This window comes from Rhinolophus hipposideros (assembly GCF_964194185.1).
Source record: "Rhinolophus hipposideros genome assembly, chromosome: 22".
NCBI classification, from domain to species: Eukaryota; Metazoa; Chordata; class Mammalia; order Chiroptera; family Rhinolophidae; genus Rhinolophus; species Rhinolophus hipposideros.
The window spans coordinates 5,046,716-5,066,790 of NC_138068.1; the positions used below are offsets into that span (position 1 = coordinate 5,046,716).

At 46.1% G+C, this 20,075-nt stretch overlaps 1 protein-coding gene across 3 annotated transcripts in view; it reads right to left on the minus strand.

The window, feature by feature from the left end:
• CASS4 (Cas scaffold protein family member 4) overlaps positions 1–19,568 on the minus strand; it is a 31,097-nt gene extending 11,529 nt beyond the window's left edge. The window contains exons 1-2 of one of the 3 annotated variants that reach the window (XM_081033991.1): positions 19,139–19,568; positions 3,708–4,127 (exon numbers count right to left, since the gene is read on the minus strand). In XM_081033991.1, coding sequence (XP_080890117.1) covers positions 3,708–4,127; positions 19,139–19,174 — 456 coding nt within the window. In that variant the 5' untranslated portion in view covers positions 19,175–19,568. Of the gene's footprint in view, positions 1–3,707; positions 4,128–11,349; positions 11,545–19,138 lie in introns of those variants that run through there. The other 2 variants (XM_081033992.1, XM_081033993.1) reach the window with 2 other exon arrangements.
• Positions 19,569–20,075: the final 507 nt, after the last annotated feature.

Below are 20,075 nucleotides of genomic sequence, written 5' to 3' on the forward strand. Positions count from 1 at the left end.
GCTGTTCCATCGACTATTACTCCGCTAGGATCCCAGGCCTATTTGATGTATGCAGCTGACTCTGGGGTCAGGAACACCTACAGAGAGCAAAGGGACTTTCCTGTGTGTGGAATTTCAGGTGGAAGGAAGTCAGTTCAAAAATGCCCAGTGTTTCTTGGAAAACGTAGGTTCAAGATGACCATCCAGTAAGGAACACTTGTTAGGAACATGGTTTCGAAAGGTTTGCGGGTGGGAGGCAGAAGGAAACGCCAGTTCAGGAATCAGTGGGTCCTAGAGCAGTTTCATCAGGAAATCTGAGACCCTTTTCACTTGAAATACTAAAGAGTCCCCTCTCTGAATTGAAAGCAAAATCAAATATGTTTTCTAGATGGTGATTTTTGTGTGCTTTTTTAAAGTCAGGCCAGCATATTGTATCAAGGAAGTTGGAATAAAAAGTAAAACAAACTCAAGATTGTGGTTACCGGGGGGAAGTGGTTGGGAGAAGGCTCCAGGGGCTACTGGGGTGCTAGTTTTATTCTGTTCTGTTTCTTGATCTGGATATTGGTGACGGAGCTATACCCTTAGGATTATACCCGCAGGTTAAGTTTCAATAAATAGTACATGGAAAGGGTAGTTAGAGTCAGGCAAATGAAGATCAAGGGCGTGTGAGGGGCTGTCGGCAGTCTAGAGATGCAGACAGTCAGATACAAGAAGGTTTAGTGTCTGGTTGTTACCAGCCGTGTGATGCCGGACGGCCGTCCTCACCTCCCTAGGAATCAAGTTCCTCATTCGTAATATGAAGGGTTGTTCTAATCTGAAGACCCACAGATGTCTCTTTCAACTGCAGAGACATCTGAGGCTGACACGTAGACGCCCCTTGGAGGACAATTTGAGCAAAGTGACATGTTTCCACCTTCTTGGTTTTTCATTTTTGCTAACTTAATCTAGAGATAGTCAACTCAGGTGTAAAGGGCATCTGTGAAATGGGTCTCCTGGCTTGTGTTGGAAAACAGCTCAAAGCCAGTGTGTTCGTTCTACTGATGACCGCTTCTGCTCAGGGTGTATTTCTTGGGCAGCCTCAGACTCAGGTCTAACCACCAGATTACACAAGCAGGGAGGACATGTCTGCCTGTTCAGTGGATTGGAAGATTCCTGATTATCATCTTCCGTTTGTTTCTTCTAGCTCCTTCCTTCTTGTAGTAGAAGCAGCAGTGAAATTATTTAGAGTCACCAAACGGTCCAACTGAAGGTGACCTTAGAGGTGATCGGGTCCACCCCTCTCATGATACAGAGAAAGAAAGAGAACGTCTCTAATCGCCCAGTGTAGCCATGGCTGCCCCAGAAGCCAAATGAACCAGGACTCCTGATTTCTAAGCCACAGATGGCATCTCTTGCTCTAAGAGACCCCTCCCCGACCAAGCATGGAGAAGGCAATAAAAAAATGGGGGTTGGGTGGAGGAAGCAAAAATGCAGCCATAGAGGGAGGGGACTTCAGCAGGAAGAAAAGGCAGAAAAGTTCCCCGGGTATTTTACTGGAGCCACTTCAGGAACCTACTGGAGTGAAAAGAGCCCCCGGTTTCTGAATTCCCCCTCGGTTGGTTGGTAGCTGTGGTTTGTGTGTCACTGCCACAGCCTGCAGAGGCGAGGTTTCCAATCCCTGACACACTTCATGTCAAGGGCAACTCTATTAGTTAATGCCTGACCCTTTTCTGTTAACACACTAGACTCCCCTTTTCTTTTATGCCAGTGTCAGTCTAGACGTTGAAGTCCATGGTTACGAAGACTTAAATGTTGTATCTGGTCACGCCATTCATTCAGCAAACATTAAAAGTGTTGGGTGTTTGGGATACCTGGCAAACAGTGGACATTGCCTCTGTTTTCCTTTTAGGAAGGGTGGGGGTGGGGGAATGGCCTTTGTTTTTTTTGTTTTCTTTAGTGGCTTTGAAAAGAAACTCAAATTAACTTCAGCAAAAGCCACCGGTTGCTCCTGGAGGAACCCCACCGAGGCCCTGCTCTGAGCCAGCTCTCAGACAGCAGCTGAGCGTGCCAGGCCTAGGGGTGGGCCAGCTGTTCCAAAAGAGCGATGGAGGGTCCACCTTATGGACTGTTGCAGAAGGCACAACCAGCTTCCTTCTGGTGTCTGTCGCCAGTGCCTGAGTAGCAGCTGTTCTGTGTAACAACTGTCTGGTTCTCTGCCCGGCAGCCCAGAGAGTTAGAAAATCTGAAATATTCCAAATCTTTGGAGGGAATCACCACACCTTCCCATCTGAAGGTGGTGGAAGCTGGTCTGGAGGAGGCCTGCGTAGTTAGTCAGCAGGACATTCCTGGAGCCCCCAGCACATATATTAGGGGGAGCGGACTTCCCTGGACACAGACCTTGCCAGGACCTCTGCTCAGAGCTGTCACCAGGTGGAATGTGTCATTTGAGCTCAAAGCAAAGTGTATGGTGATGGCAGGAAATGCTCTCAGAGACTGAAGACCATGCTCATCTGTTCTGCATTCTTAACACGTCCCCAAGGCCAGGGCTGGGGGATGCTGGGACATCATTTTTTCCCCTTTCTTTCTTAAATTCCTTTCCTTAAAAAAAAAAAATTCATTCTGCATTTACTAGTGCTTCTTTTCCTTTTTTTATTTAATTGCTATTTTTAAAAATTGCAGATGTAATACATGCTCTATACTTCCTAATCTCTTAGTTCAGCAAATATTGGAAACCACCCCATTCCAGGCACAGTCCTGGAGGCTGGGGACATAAAATAGAAGTCCCTGCCTAATGCTGTCTTTCACTTTCTCCTTAACCCATTCCACTTCCTAAGGGTAACCACCAATGGTGTGTGTTCTTTTCAGCGTGTGTGCATGCGTGCACATAGACAAACACGGGGATTTTATTTAAGTTTTTGTTTGTTTGTCTGCTTGGTTTTTATTTAAGTGGTTTTTTATTCCCCATATAAATATTTCATAGAACTACTTCATCATTTTTCACAACCGCACAGTAGCTCATTGTAGGAGTATGCCAAAATTTACGTAACGAACTGCCCCATTAACAAACATTTAGGCATCTTCAATTTTTCTGTATAACAAATAGTGTTAAAAAGGCTATGGCTTCCCCATCCAGGTATAGGTTTGCCTACTTGTGTATTTCTGGAGCAATTCTGGAAGTAAAGTTTCTGGGTTGAAGGGAATATACATTTTTTTTTAACTTTTACTTATTTAAGTGTGTTTTTCCAGGACCCATCAGCTCCAAGTCAAATAGTTGTCTCAATCTAATTGTGGAGGGCACAGCTCACAGTGGCCCATGTGGGGATTGAACTGACAACTTTGTTGTTAACCAACTGAGCTAACCATCTGCTCCAAATATTTTAAATCTGAGTAATTTCTTGCCTTTGAGCCCATGGAAATTCAACACCTCCATTTATCATTAGCAGTCCTACTATTCCTTCCCAGGGTAAGAGAAGACCACTGTGAACATCTGTAATGCTTTCAGCACAGCTGGACTAAGCATTCAGTTTCCCACAAAGCATGGGCTCCTGGAGAGCTGGGGAATCACAGGGGGACCAAGAGAATGAATGACAACTGACCCGGGGCCAAATCTAAGCTCGCCCGACCATGCCAATGGTCTGGTTCCCGTTCTGCCCATTGGATATACTGCACAGCGGTGATTCAAGGGCTGGGTAAGCCCCTGGGTGTTACATACCACTTGTCCTACCTCTTCCATTTGGCAACATGCTTACCTGTCCTGGGATGCTCACAGTCTTCTCACAGACGATTCTGGCACAGGCAGGCAGGTCAGGGAATTCGTAGACTTGGATTGTGGGTGGGAGGGGTCCCTCCACCCAGCTCTTCATCTGCTCATAGATGGGGCCTGAAGGTGGGGCGTTGAGCAGGGTGGGCATGTGGGTGTCCTCGGAGCTGGCGAGAGCTTCTTCCAGGCCTCTCAGCAAAGGGGGACAGGGCCTGTCTGCGGGGGCCTCCGTGAGGATTTGGAGGCGGTTGGCAGGGGCCAGGCCTTGCCTCCCGTGGAGCAAACACTTCCACCAGCCCTCACTTTCCGGCACGTTTTGTTCCAGAATGGTCAGGATGTCTCCTCTAGAGAAAGCCAGCTCTTCGGAGCAGTCAGCGCGATTGTCATAAAGTGCCCTGGCCAAGAGTGTCTGGGGGTGGGAGGGGAGGAAGACGCCATGGTTATTGCCAGTGCCAACACCACTGCACCAACACCACTCACCTGGGGACATTGGAGCATGTGCACAGCTGGACCTATGTCCTTTCCTCCACGCCAGAGATTCTTAGCCCTGCTGTTTCCCTGATTCATTCCTACCTGTCTTTGGGGGCTCAGGTTACATGTCACATCCTCAGGGAAGTCTTACCTGCACCCTGAAGCCAGGTCCAGTCTCCCTAATACGCTCTCATGACCCTGACTTAACTTGTCCTGACCTTGACCCTCATCCTTATGTAGTTGAGGGCAGCGTAGCGCATAGTTGGGTTGAAACGCTGGCTCTGTGATTTCCGAGCTATGTGCAAATTATCTACTCTCTTTAGGCCTCAGTTTCCTTGTCTGTAAAATGGGAATATTGCTAATATCTGATGGAGTTATTGTGAGAATTAAATGGGTTGCTATGTATATACAACTTGTTGAACAGCACCTGGCACTTAGTAAGTGCTCAGTAAAGGTTGGCTGTTACTGTCATAATTATTATATTGCACCTTATCTCGTTCTTGTTATTTTTCTCCCGAATTGGATGGGAAGTTTCATGACTGCTGGGACCCTATCTTGCTTATTTGCTACTCTGTTTCCAGCATCAAGGATGGACTCAGGTGGTTGGGAGATGCTCAGTAAATGTTCATTAATGCACAGGCCATGAAACAAAGGCACAGGGGTTTAGTGACTTATGTATGGTCCCACAGCCAGGATCAAAACCCAGTCGGCCTCCCTAATTCTCAGACCCCTGCTCTTTCCGTCTGCTACACGGTTCTCTCATGTGAACCCTCTGCCCACCCTCAGAAGGGCCCAGAATATCATCGGCTCAGCTAGTGCGTTTGCCTATTGTGAAGGGCAGGGATGTTTTTCCAGAGAACAGTGGGCTCGTAGGGTCATCTACCCAGTGGGCATCCACCAAGATGGACAGCAGTAGTCTTACCCTGGAGACATACATGGCTTCCTTTGTACTTCTGGCCTACTTTGTACAGTGCCGTAGCCCATACCTTAAAGGAAGGAAGCTCCCAGCAAAGGAAAACCCTAAATACGTTGCTATAACATGGTTCTCATCGGTACGGTATTTTGTTATAATTGGCATGGGCTGTGTGCATACCTCATGCAAGCAATTAATGTCTCTGCCCACCGCTCCTCCTGTAACTTCCCTCCAGCCACGCTGTTTTCTTACTTTTCTCGGACGTGCTAAGCCTGTTTCCACCTCAGCACCTTGACCCTTGCTATTGCTTCTGCCCAGAACACTCTTTCATGGGATCTTTGCGTGACTGGCTCCTCTTCCTTCAGATCTCAGCTCAAGTCACCACCTGCAGAGGCTGTCCCTGACCCCCAGGGGCTAGGCTCCGCCCACAGTGTGGGGAGAACAGGAAGCAGCCCCAGCCGCCGATATCCTGCACCTCTGTTCCTGGCACTGTACAGGCCTCCGTCTAGATAACGCATGGGAGCAATTGACAAGCCTCGTCAAAGGAACCTAGTAACAATTGCAATCATCACGGAGGCCACTCACAGGGCATTTTTACAAATAGGGTGTTCATTTGGAAACGTGTGTGTAGATATTAAGAAATGGAAACGGATGTATGTTTATATTTTTGTTCCCTGTGGCACGCAAGCAGTTGGATTCTGGGTTCGATGGAAGAAAGCTTCTTTACCAACTTCCAGAAAGGGCATTGCCCCCAAATGCCCATCTTTGTACAACAGCTGGGAGAGGGGAAAGGAGAATGAATAAGGATTTGGACGGAAGAAGGGGAAGGAGCTTAGGAAAACAAAGGCAAAGAAAAAGACACTCCCTGTTTCACGGTGATGGCAACCTCTCTGGGGACCGTCACACAACTGCCAGGTGCCATGTGCTAGTCTAAATGGAATCAGCAATAAGCCATGGGCATCACCAGCTACAATTGGAGGAGTCTGGGAGGCCATTCATCATTCATTCATTCACCAATACTGTATTGAACCTCCACTATGTGCCCAATGCTCTGCTGGAAATACAGCGCTGAACAGAACAGTTCCCGATCTCATGCCAATGCACGTTCCAGGGGACGAGACAAACGCCAATCAAATCAGAAATAAATACAGTTGACCCGTGAACAATGTGGAGGTTAGGGGCGCCGACCCCCTACACAGTTAAAAATCTACCTATAACTTTCACCCCTGCTCCCAAGCATAACTACTAGTGGCTTACTGTTGACAGGAAGCCTTACCAATTCCATAGTCGATTAACACATATTTCGTATGTTGTATGTATTATATACTGTATTCTTACAATAAAGTAAGCTAGAGAAAAGAAAGTGTGATTGAGAAGGAAAATACATTTACAGTATTTATTGAAACAAATAGGCGTATATTTCAAACGCCTGTTGTTCAAAGTCATCTCTAGAGAGTGTTACTTCAGAGCCATGAAGAAGACACAGGGAGCTATGGGAGATTCTGGGTGCAGCTGGGCAGGGGTGGTTGGATGAGGGCTCAGGAAACGTTCCCCTGGGAGTGGGGCTGTGGAGGTTGTGACCTGGGGGTGAGTAGGAGTGAGTCAGATCACAAGCAGGGCAGAGGTGATGTGGGCAGAGGAAATGTGTGAGGGCTGGAGGGAAGGATGGAGAGTGTGTGTGAAGTGAGTGGGGTGTTGAAGGATCTGAAAAGTGACCAGGCTGCCTGGAGAGAAGTTCACAAAAGATGTGGGGCTTGATTTGTTTATTGGCTGCTGTTTATATCTGGTTGCTGGGTGGAAAAGGCATCGGAGGGAGCCCGTGTGGAGCCCAAGAGGCTAATCAGAGCCAGTCGCCCAGCCAAGGTGAGATGCTCACAGCTCAGCTGAGGGTGAAGGATGGATTTAGGGCAGCTGTAGGGAGGAGGTGGTGGAAATTTGCATGCAACCTTTGAGCTGAGTCTTGAGAGAAAGGCAGGATTATAAGAAAGGAGGACAAATGCACTGTGGACCAGAAAAAGTAGGAAGCAGAGGGAGAACGGCCCCACGTTCTTCGTCTCCTGCATAAAGAGCCAGCAGCAGCTCCTGATATCATGTCATGGCCAAGTCCGTATGTGAGGGGCTCATGTCTGGGGCTCTGTCTACCCTCTCCTGCTCCTTCCCTCTTTCCCCTCACAGGGCTCAGATCAGCATCGTGTCATCCCTCTTCCTCCTCCTTTCACGAGCGCCCCTCCCCCTCCTCCTAAAATTAAATGAGTTAGTGGCCAGGGGATAGACGCATGGAGATCCTGAGATGGTTTCCATCAAAGTAGCCAGAATATCATCATTTCCTGGGGAAGGTCAACCAGACCACAAGGTCACCAGCTCACGGCAGGATGTAGTAGATGAGCAAGTGCCCCAAACCAGAGATGGAGATTGTAAAGTGGGAGGAACCCTGAGTGGCAAGTGTTCACTGGGCCCCTGTCCGACACGTCATGGAACCCCACTATTAGCAACATGGACGTTTTCCTTCTATTAAAATCCTTTGAAAAAAGGTCTGTGTTTGGCATTTTACCTCCTGTCTCACTGATTCCGTGACTTCCTTCCAGGAATTCCTAGTTCGTTTTAGAGGATGGTGGTGGAAGTGTTCATACTTCCCCTATGAGGGGCCATGACAGAATAATTAGTTGTATATTAACCACAACCTTCTTAAATATTTCAAATCCTTTGCTGTCTGGGAAATGCAAATCCCTCAAGCTCACTAGGGCTTCCCTGGGACATCAGGACATCGTAGCTTTTACTTTGAGGTCAGTGAAATAGTCTCTTATGTCTCTCTCTCTCTCTCTCTCTCTCTCTCTCTCTCTCTCTATATATATATATATATATATATATATATATATATATATAATTTTTTTTAAGGAGGGCACAGCTCACAGCTGCCCATGTGGGGATCGAACTGGCAACCTTGGTGATATTAGCACCACGCTCCAATCAACTGAACTAACCGGCTGCCCCTTATCCTTATGTGCCTTTCTTTATGGGGAGGCGGCTGAGCCCAGGCTCAGAACAACAGGACTCCATGCAAAAGGGAGAAAGCTCTTTGATTGTCTTTAAAGACAGCCTTCTCCCCTTGAATGTACTTGGAAGTAGTTCATGTTATGTAAATACACAGATTAAAGCAGAGAGAGTGGTGCAATCTGCTGGCTTGTGAATGTTTATTTTCCATCATTTTTAAAAGCTCATTATGTAAAGTAAAAAAAAAAAGGGAAGAAAGAAGCATTTCCAAGCGTGTAAGACAAATCCCCTCACCGTCTTCATTTTCCCATCCACACTCTCCAAAAGAGGAAAGAAAGACAGAGGAAGCACAACCCCCCAGGAAGAAACGGAGTATCTACACGACACTTCTTTTGATGGGTGCCAACATTCTGTGAGACAACTTCTGGAAAGTTGAGAGAACGGCAGAAACGTTTTAAGGGGTCACAGCAAAGAGCTGGAAGGATCTCCACTTTGCAAACCCCACATAACCTGCAGACTTCTTCCTCACTAATGTGGCAGCTAGTATAAATTCATCAGAGAGAAAAAAATGCTCTTTGATGTTTTGTATGTCTATTCAATCAGGTACCTTTGTACTTGGATTGTTTACCATTTATCCAGTGCTTCATTAATAAGGACAGTTCACAGGTTTTCAACTCAGCCGGGCATCACATAGTAACGTGATGTAAGTAATTAGCATTGAAAATCTCACTTGAGGTTCACCATCCCATGAAGCAGATGCCATTATCCTATTTAAGAGATGAGAAAGCTGAGGCACAGAGAGGATGAGTCAGTACCCCAAAGTTGCTCAGTGAGCAGGAAACAGAACCAAAGTCGGAACCCAGGCAGTTCTGACTCCCGAGTCCACCCTGTTAGCCTATAAATTGGAGTGTTTCGCACAGACTGCATTACCAGATGGCATGTGTGTTTCTGTAAGTGAGTGAACGACAAAGTGTGCCTCTGGAGAAAGGGATGGGAAGCTGATACAAACATTTTAAATTGGTTGGGTAAGTGGTGTGGTTATTTACCAGAATTAGATTCTGCACTAAGAATTTGGGAAATAACTTAAATGTAATCACTGGTAAATAACAATACATTCGTGTAGCCGAATAGTATACAGCCACCAAAAAGAACAAGGTAGAGTTTACATGAACTGAAATGGAACAATCTCCAAAATATGGTATTAAATTTTTTAAAAGGAAAGATGAGAAACTGTGCAAATGGTATGTGTCCATTTGTGCATTTTCCTGGAAGATTTAGATAAATTGTTGGGGCTCCCCCTCTGGCCGGGGTAACTAGAGCCCAGGAAACTACAGAGATTTGGGATTTTAAAAAACAAACATGCTTTCAGTCTGTGTTCATTGGAACTGTTTGAATCTTTAAGCCATGCATACATGTTCTGCTTTTTCAATATAAAAACTTAGTTTTAAAAAAAGGGTTCTGCTCTATTGGAAGAAAATGACTTCTGTGTTGGTGAACATAAGCTCCTGCCTGTTGTGACCCATTCAGCCCCGTCTCCTCTCAGACTCCACAGAAGGGAACCTTGACTCCCAGTTAGTCTTTGTCTTGGCTGAAAGCAGTTTGGGCACAAAAGCATCTCGTATCCCGGAAACCCTCTGTGAACTTCCGGACAACTCACACGGTGGACACAACTGCCATAGCCCCACCCTCAGAGGGCCTGTGCCATGTACAGCATGCAAGATGCTGAAGAGCGCTCCAGGGGTTTCTGAGAAGCAGCCGATTCCATCAGTGCATCGAGATCTCTCGCCAGCTCGCTGAGAGCAGAGCCTCAGCTCTCAGGAAGGCATACAGAGCACGCCACACAGCCATTCCATTCAACAGGGTCTGGCTGCAGGGCATCCAGAAGCACAGTTTAGGCTGGAAGAAGCTTTAACGGGTTTTCTGTTCTGGCACCCCCGCAAGTTAGAGAGGCAGCAAGTGAGTCTGCAGGAAGATGGGGGAGCCTTCTTGTCCCCCCATCACTGCGCAACCTGTCTTTTTGGTCCGCAGCAGAATGTTGTTGGGCCTGTGCACAAACAGTAGACCAGACAGGACGGCCTCCCATGAGGGGACCTGCCACCAACATCGGACATTAGGAGAGTAGTCACAGGACACCTCAGCTGTGTCTTGCATGCGTGTGACACTGGGGAAGGCAGTGAGAATAACCCTTTGCTACTTTCCTTGCGCGTGGAGTGGCGCTATAAGGTCTGCACTTGAGAAGGAACACCAGACAACCCGCCCATCTCCTCCTCCTTTTCTTTCCTCATCGATCATTTCCTCTCTTTCCCTCCCTCATTTCCCTGTCTTCTGTTTGTCCCTTCATCTTCCTCGCCTCCTCGGTAATCATCTCCCTCGGAAATAGTTTCCAGGAAGCTGTTACCTTAACTTTTTATTTTTTCCTTGTGAGTTTCAGTAGCTTTCCTTAGTAACATTTACATTTAAAAGGAAAACTCCACAAGTTAGAGAGAACTGAGAGTCACTTAAGAGAGTAAAGCAGTGTGTTCCATCCTCAGAATTTGCCCTGAGACTTGCGACCATATTAAAGTGATTTCCCTTTAATGTGTCATGGCTGATGTACCGAGGGAATTAGTTTGCAGTATTGCACAGCTGAGACACTAATCTGCATTTCATTCTCAGACATATTTAGAATTTTTTAAAGGAGGTGACAGCTAAGTAATTTCTTGCATCGTCTTAACAACATAAAGAAGAGTTGTTCTCTTGGAGCTGTTTCTAAAAAAAAAATTAGCGAAGTCGTTAAATGAGAGATGCTGAGAGAAAACTCTTTTTTGTGGTTAATACTGATTTGCCAGATAGGCTAGCAAAATACCCGAGCTTCTACTTCAGCTCCCCTTTTGCAAAAGTTGAAAAGTTTTTCCATGAGAGGCTCCAGACTGTGTAGAAAATGATCTGAAGTCGTTTAACTGAAATTCCATTTTCCCAATTACTTTGATATTCAAAGTAACTTTTAAGCTCTTAAAAAAAAAAAAACTTCACTGAGTAGAACATAGCTTTTTAAACAAAATATAAATTCTTTTTTGTTTCAAAACCTGGCCCATAAAACAACTTCCAACTATTTCCAGTGGCATGATAGTTATTTGGGAAACAACCTACTTCCTTAACTCAAGGGTAAAAAACATTGAAACAAGTAATCGACCTCTTTACACTGTTAACTCAGAGTCCCAAGCAATTCCAAAGGTACAGGAAAGGGATGCCAGAGGAGAGAGGCTCAGGTACTCACATTAGCCTTCATCTTCATCCTTTAAAGAAATTATTTTTAAAGGAGATTATTCCACACTCTTGGAAACACCGACAGAAACTGCTTTGGAAGGAAAACCTTCTGTACTAGTTGGTACTGGAATGCTGTGAGGTTTGGGGTCTGCAACACTTGTGCCCAAACAGCGCTCTTTCTGCAGCTGTCCTTGTCAGGCGATCTGGGCTGAGAACAACGGCCCTTGGGGGGTGGGGGGGCGAGGCCGGTTACATAATACATGTCCTGTGGCTCCCTCCCATCCATCCGGATACAAATAACATCATGGAGGATTTATCGGGAGGCAATGGAGCACAGAAGGGAATAAACCTGGTGACCTTGAAAATGACAGGTGATTGAGAGAAAAAGAAAAACTTATATAAAAGAGGGATTCCTTGTTTCCCTAACACCTGTTAAAACGAGCCTGGGTGATGGCATATTCTGTGAATGAGCATGAACCCTAACTGATTTCTCTGTGATAACGTTGAACTCTGATCCCTCCATCTTTGAATTCCTCCTGATGGTTCAGATGAAAAGGCCACTCATTACAGGGACTTCCGTAGCCACAGAAGGCACTGCTGACTAAAGGGACTTTGAGGAAGAGGTTGTGGCCAGAAAAAAATTCCTAAGCTGCCCAGTGGAAATGAAACATTTTCTTCCCTGATGGCTCCACGCTGTGGTTTTCCAATCGGTTTGGGGTTTGAGCAGATAAGCTTGTTTGAATATACTACTCATGGGAATTTTGCTAACTGAACTGGTAGTGCTTCATTGATTCGACAGTTACTTATTAAGCACCTGCTGTATGTCTGACAACCCGTGCTGGGGGGGAGTGAGGTGAACCAGGTCCTTTGATCTAAGCTCAGGATTGAATGCAACAGTAGAGATCTCCCAGGCCTTCCAGTAATCGATGTTTTTGGATATGGCCCAAGATGGTCCACGTTCTACCAAACTGTCTCGGTAGCCTGAAGAGCCTGGAGGTCCAGAGCCGTCTCCCCCACCTTTACCCCACCCCCTTCAAGTCCACTCCTTGCTAGCCTAGGCCCGGATTTATTAAGACATTTAGTTTGGAAAAAAAAGAGCAGTTCCAAGCAATACTGCCTGAGGGGAGTGGTTGAGGATTCAGCCCTTGCTGGTGAGAAACTCATGGAGGGAGCAGGGCAAGTAACTGAGAATGTCTAGGTCCTCAGTTTCCTCCTCTGAAACAGAGGGGGTTTTTAGGGTTCCCACCCATCCAGCTGCAGCGCCGATATTTTGCATGGCTTCCTTTCTTACTCTTATCTCTTAGTTCATGAAAACCATAGCAAGATGAAAGAAAATAACAGGTAGGTTCTTTTCCTTTCTCATTTCCTTTCTTTTGGGGGGAGGTGGGGCAGGTGGGCACGGAAAGAAAAAGCATGGAGACAAAAGAAGGTGTTGTGTGTTATTTGATTGGTCATAAGCAGTTGTTCCAACTCCAATTAGGAAGTTTTGTCAAACACTGTTTTTTCAACTTTGTGTGTCAGCTACATGTTCCTGTCACATCCATGAGCCATCTGTACATTTTTTTACATAAAGTAAAACATGAAACCAAGCCAATTAAAAACAACACACTCTCCCGAAGCAATACTACCTATCAAATGACAAGTTTGATGAGCTAGTTTTAGTTTTTCCTAATGCACATTCAAATACATAACTAGCCTTAAAAACATGCTCTATCTGTATACTGCGCCTAAAATCATCTCGTGTGCCAGGGCTCAAGGTCCCTGCGGGGTGTGATGTTTCTGATTGATTAGGAAGAATTCAAAGCTATTTAATGGATCCCAGAGAAAGGAGTAAAGGTTCACCGAATTCTCCATTTCCCGGGGTCATTTTTAGGCGTTAGGCAAGCAAGGGGCCACCCTGTTATTTAAGCTCTTTTTCTCACATTCTGTTGGTGTGCGTTTATTCCAGCTCTCTGGGTTTATTTGTTGTCCATACTGGGCTACAGATAAACCCATCGCAAGCCTTATTTGGGACCCCACAGCGAAGGTTAGGGAGAAGGTGTGTATCGGGCCCGATTGCTTTCTGAGGGCTTGTTGATCTCCGCACTTTGGGGAACATCATGTAGGAAAGAAGCAACTTTGAAGTACTTGCTACTAGCAAGCGACTCTTGCCTTTTCAACCTGGGGCGAATTTAAATCCTGAGCCCAAAGCACTTTTTACGTTTTGTTAACCAGGGAGCAAACCATCCAAGGCAGAGGGACCCTACAGATCTCTTTTTCCAAAGCGCCGCTCCTCCCAGCCCACCACAATGACTGACTGTCTGGTCAGGTCTTAACAAAAGCTGCTCTTGATTCTAAGGAGAAGCAACAGTTTAAAGAAAAAGAGCAACACTTTACATTCACCAACTTATAAACGTTTGGAGAAATTCTCTCTGGAGGCAGCAGCGGGATGAGGAGCCCAGACTCGCCCAGGAGTCACTTTTCAGTGGTTTGGAGGCATTTTAAGAGGCGGCAAAGCCTCAATGCAGAGCCAGGAGATACTGTCCACAGTAGCTGGATACTCTGTTCTCGGGTGCTTACACAGGGGTCCTCTTTCATTCCAATCAACAAAGGCTTATGAGGAACAACTTGGAAATGATCCCTAAAATAGTAATTTCCCCTTTTTGCAACTCATGTTGGAGCATTTGAATATCAGTCTCAGCGGCATCTTTTTTACCAGGCTCCCACCTTCCTTCTTTGAAGTTATTTCCTCTCCAGGCACTTGTCATTTCCTCCCTTAGTCATCACAGTTCCAAAACGACCACGCTACATTCCTATGGTCACTTCCCCATTTCATTATCGTGTAGGCCACTTGCCTTTGAATAGTTTTGTAGCAGACTTTTAAACTCTTGGGGATTTGGTATTCTGTTTAGCTTTCTTTGCTTTTGTTTTTTGTTTATTTTTAGTGAGATCTAGAGCACAGATGTTAAGCGATTAAAGGTTATTAAGCTACTAAGCAGGGGAAAGAATAATGTAATGTTACAGATGTTTTATTAACTATAATGACAATGTTTCAAGTATTGAGAAAGAAGACTAGACACTTGTTCTTTGTGGCATTTAGAACAGTGGCTGAAATGGAGGAGGCACTCCATAATCTGCTCACTGAACGAAAGGTTTTGTTTGTCGCAACAGAAAATGGAAGTAAGTAAGGTTGGTGGGAAAAAAAAGTTTCAAATAAAAAATAAAAAGGTATATAGCACTTGTAGTTGAATACAAGTATTCACAACATTTACTACTCTTTCTGCTCACATCCCTGGACAGTCTCAAACATCAAATGTTTTGTTTTGTTCAAAAGACGGAGCCAGCAATCCTTCTCAGTGTCCACTGAGAATAGCATGGCACCGTCCGAAATGGAAAACGAAGCCGCCTGCCTTGTCTCCTAATTCCTATCCTGCTTCTGTTGTTTCCTACTCACAGTCCACTCACTGCATAGCAGCTTCAAAACATAAATCAGACGACGTCACCTCATGCTTTAAATAGGCCAGTGGCTTCGTTGCCAATTAGGAGGCACTTCTAAGTTCTTACAGGGCCCCCTGGCTTACCTTTGAGCTCTCACTTCCGACTACCCTCTCCCCTTGTCTACTCTGGTGCAACCACAATGGTTTTTTCATGGATACTTTACTCTGCTGAATCCATTCCTACTGCAGGGCCTCTGCACTTGCTGTCCCTTCTGCCTGCAGTGCGTTTCCCATCTCTCAGGCCTCCAGACAGGCCCTTTCTGTCCATCTGCTCTACCAGGTCACCTTGATTTCTTCTCTTTATGGCGGTTATCACCACCCAAAATCACTGTGTCCATTTACTCATTAACTGACCTTTGGAACCTCCAGAGCCCAGTAACTGTGTTGGGTGAATGGCTGAACAATGAACAGTGAGTCGTATTTTCAAGCTGGGTGTTATGTGTGGGCTGTTTTGCCTCGTGAGGTGGGTGAAGGGATGAAGCTTCTGGACGAGGTCAGAGGGCAGCCACAGGTCCGTGGGACCTTGACTTGAACTGCAAAGGCTCAGACCTAAGACAGCATCTGACTATGGCAGAAGGAATGGGCCAAGTCTCAAGAATCCAGGCTGAATGTCGGACAGGCTGGGGCCAGGTCGGGGTCAGAGAGCTGCGAGCCAGGGCCAGCCGCTGCTTCCAGACATCTGACAACTAGGAAGTGCCGTTCCTGTCCCCTGGGCAGGGCTGTGTCACCCGGGTTGCATTTGCACTTCCTGTAACCTCCCATCCATCCCCACGAAGCACTTATTGGGCATCTACTACGCGCAGGCCCTGCTCTAGGCAGAGATGCTAAACAGGAAAGCTGGTTCGCCCTTCACAGAGCTGACTTTGCAGACGGGGAGACAAAGGCAAGACAATTCCAGATCTTGACAAGTGAAGACGAGACAGACGATGAGAGTGACGGGCTGTGTATGGGAGGGGAGGTGATTTAGACAGGGTGGTTTAGAGAGGCCCCAGGGAGGGGGAGGTGCTGGAGTGCAGGACCCACGCTATCCGGCCTCCGTGAGACAGGAGCACTCCACGGAGGCAACTGAGGGGAGAAGGGAAAGGCACGGAGGCAGGGGAGCTGGCAGGAGTGGGATCAGGCGAGGCCTGGGGCCACGGTGAGTTCTCCACACGCGATCACACGTGATCCCACTTACCCTTCTTCGACAAAGACTGAGTATAAAATGCCTTGCTGGCCATCTCAGAGCTGCTCGAGGTACAAGGGGAGCCTGAAACTGCTCCCCACTCAGAAACAAAGTGACTCAGTAAGCCTCCTTCACTTCCTGGGCATTTGCCCCAGTGAGACCAGATGTCTATGCACCAGGAAGCTAATTTCAAGATCACCTCTACTGGTGTGTGCACGCAGACACACACACACACACACACACACACACACACTCAGAAGTAAACCCAATTTGCCACAAACAGGACTGAATCACTAACATTTATGCACACTCCATATTCACAAACAAGGCACTTTTCGAACTACTAAAAATCCAAAGCAAGGACTTACATATGATGAAACCACATATTCTTACATATGATGAAACCACATGAAACCACCTTGTCTTCTAGACCTAATTTCATAGCATTTCTTGAGTGGCGCCATACATGGAGTCAACCAGCGACAGTCCAGTGACCCCATGAAAGAGTTAGGTGTTAGATTCACCACTCTGCACAGTGATTTCTACCGTTGTTGCAATTGTACTATTTGAGGCCAGCGTTTCCTATCACTAATACCATGATGTTTGTTTTTCAGTTTTCTCCTTGTTGTATAAAACAATTAGGGAAAATCATAATGGAAGCCAGACGAATTCCACAAAATCTGCCATGCACAAAGGTGAAAGCTCCACGAACCTGGAACTTTTGGTCCGCCAACAACAACACTAGGGCATGGCTGGGAAGGGCAGTCAGTGCCCACCATCCAGTGAACACAGGCCAACTTCAGGGTCTGTAAGGTGACCTGGGTGCCCCGACTGAAAGTCTTGTAAAGCCAGAGTCACCTAAGCTGAGAAGCACCTATGCGGTATGACCCCGAAAAGCATTGCGTTACTATTTGAAAAGCAATCGAACAACGACGTAGGCATTAAAAATAAAGAGGTAGAGCGACGGTGCTAAAATGAATAGAATGGAAATATGTGCTTTTCATTGTAAAACGCCAGAAGCTCAACCATCATTCAGTTACTGTTCCTATTTGTGTAAAGCCTTTTAAAAGTATAGTATCGCCTGTGTGTTCTGACAGTTCGGGAGGGATACCCAAGAAACCATGAGCTGAGGTTGCCCCTGGACTGGGAATTGAAGACTTGGCTTCTTGCCCTGGTATGTATGTCATTACTGGGCGGACTTAGCCTATATGAGCTGAGCCGCCATTCAAGGAAGACGTGGGCTGTCCACTATGGCCTATGGACCAAATCTGGATGACCCAATCAGAGGGTTAAGAATGACTTTATATTTTTAAAGCGTTGTATAAACAAACAAGAATGTGCAACAGAGATCGTAAGCGGCCCTCAAAGCATAAAACACGATCTGGGTCTTTAGGAGTTTGCTGGCCCCTGGTCTAAGGGTCAGAATATAGTGAGCTGGTTAAGAGCTGGGGCTCTGGGTTCAGTCTGCCTACGCTACACGCTCTACTCACTAGCGGGTGACCCTGGCAAGTTAAGGAATCCTACTTCCCTTGCCTGTAAAATGGCGTAAGAATAACACCTCTATGTCATGGAGACATGAGGGTACAATGGAAAATGCAAGTAAGAGTACTGAGCACTGGGCCTGGCAGGTAGATAGCCAGCACGTGCCAGCTATTCTTATCTGTATAACATTGATAATAGGACTTCATGGGAATATCAACTATAAGTTACATGCATATGTTCATATTAATTACAAATTGTAAAGTGCTATGGAAATTAGTTAGGCAGAATAAGTGGCACATAAATGAAAATAAGTCGGGACCATAAAAACATCTGGGATGCTCAGAAAAAAAAAATCAACGTTATGAAAGACAAAGCGTGGTAGATTGTTCTAGATGAAGGACGACAGAGACCTTGCAAACAATGCAATGTGTAACCCTGGAATGAATCCTGGATTGAAAAAACAAACACCCAAATAACAACAGCCAACAAAATAGCTGGAGGGGAGAGTTTTGGAAAATGGGAATGTGGGCTGAATATCAGAATGGCATGATTAATTCAATGGTAAATTTTCTCGGGTGTGATGATATTGGAGTTGTGTAGGAGAATGTCCTTGTTTTTAGGAGCCGTGTTGACATATTTAGGGGTGAAGTATCATTACAGCGGCAGTTTGTTTTCAAATAGTTTGACAAGATCGACAACAGCCAAGTGTGTGCCTGTGACTAAATATATACAAACAAACAGACACATGTGACAAAGTGCCAGGAATCAGTGAGGCTCGGTAAAGGACACACAGGGGTTTACTCAATTATTTGTTTTTCATTTTCCTAATGGCTAAGAAATTTTCAAAGAAAATAGCTGGGTGCAATATTCTAGCTAAGATATACGCTCACAATCTGTATAGGAGAGGGTGTCCCGGGTGACTGAGCTATAAATTTCACTAATGGCACCTATAATTACCACGGTAATAATAACTAACACATATTTAATTCATATAAGCAGGCTCCCCATTTAGTCATTGTCTCATTCCTTGTTTCCTGTTCTACTTACATTTTTAGAAGGGGGAGCCAGATAATCCTCGAGCTTCACTTTCCTTGTGCCTGAGCAGTTTTTTTTGTTTTTTTTTGGTAGCCATTTTAACTTTCTAAATAGTGACTCCTTTGGATTCACGTCACAGACTTGAGCTCTGCTCACACACATCAGTACAAAAGTTAACGTGACAATAGCATGGAGCACGCCCGCTGTGTACTCAGCATGGGAGGCTGGAGCCCTGTCTGGGGAAGAGCACAGAATCCATCAGGACACTGGGAGTGCCACTGGGTGATTCCAGCCTCTAGAGAAAAGAGAGCTCAGGGTGGGCTGAGTCTCACTTGAGAAGTTTCTTAGAAGATGAATGGACACAAAGAGATAGGCTGTGTTCTCATTCCCAAAAGCTGGTTTCTGCTAGAAAGTCATTTCCATCCACCTCTGAATCAAACCGGTAAGGGGCTTTACAGCACATACATTTGCACACTTCAACTTCCATCCAACCCTCCCATCTCCAACTTACACCTGACTAGTATTCACCCTTTGATTCCATTAGGAACTCAGAACAAAAACAGGTGACTGTCCTTAACTATAACAGGTTGTTTGCCCCCCCCCCCCCCCCCCCGCCCATTCACACAGCCCCCAGCACTCACCTTGGGTGCGCCGTCCTTGAGGCTCGCTCCCTTCATGTTGGTGTGAACTAGGTCCCCTGAGCTCCACGACTGATATCTCCAGCTTCAGAGGCGGGTTACGCAATGTCACTGCATGCTTCTGGCTGCTTCTCAGAAACTGAATTCTATGGAGCTATCTGACGGCATGGGAAATTGTCAAGAAGAGTCTCCCAACAGGCAGACTTTCTGGAAAGCAGGATCAGAGTACAACGCAAGGGGTGAAGGAGGGGAGACCAGAAATCCAGGCCACGCTCCAGTGCATGATGGTCTCACTTCATTTATAAGTAGGGACTGTCACACATTTGCTGTGTGAAACCACAAAAGAAGAAAAAAAACCACCACTCTTCTGCTTTAATGGGTTCAGTTCCTACTTTGCAAAGCTCAGTGTATGGAATGCGTAGCATCTTTGTCCCCCGAACACTGTGGAACAACTCCCACCAAACACACCAAGCTGAGGCCACTAGCCTAGATTCCTGATCGCGGTCAGTGTTCCATCCTTCCTGCTCCCTAAAACTTGCCCTGCAACAGCCAGGAGAAAACAAGCCAAGGGGACTGCCTTCAAGGACCTCGGCACACCAGACCTTCCCCGCTCAGGGCCACCCTTCTCCCTGCTCTGACCCCCATACCCCCTTCTGGTCTTTGCTCCCAACACTTAATGGTGACCATTTCCTGAGTGCTGACTCTGCACGGGGGACTAGGCTGAGCACTTATCAATACAGTTATATTTATCTCTTAATCTCGCCAACCCACTGTCTGTACTTGAAACCACACTAGCGTATGCAATGTTCAGTGTTACTTGCTAAGTCTTTTTGCTTTCCCTAAATTCAGACTCAGCATCCAGAGAGGACCTGCAGGGGAGCAGACTCCTTGACAGGCACGTTCGCAGTTTTATTTCATTGAGACAAACTAGTACCCAGCC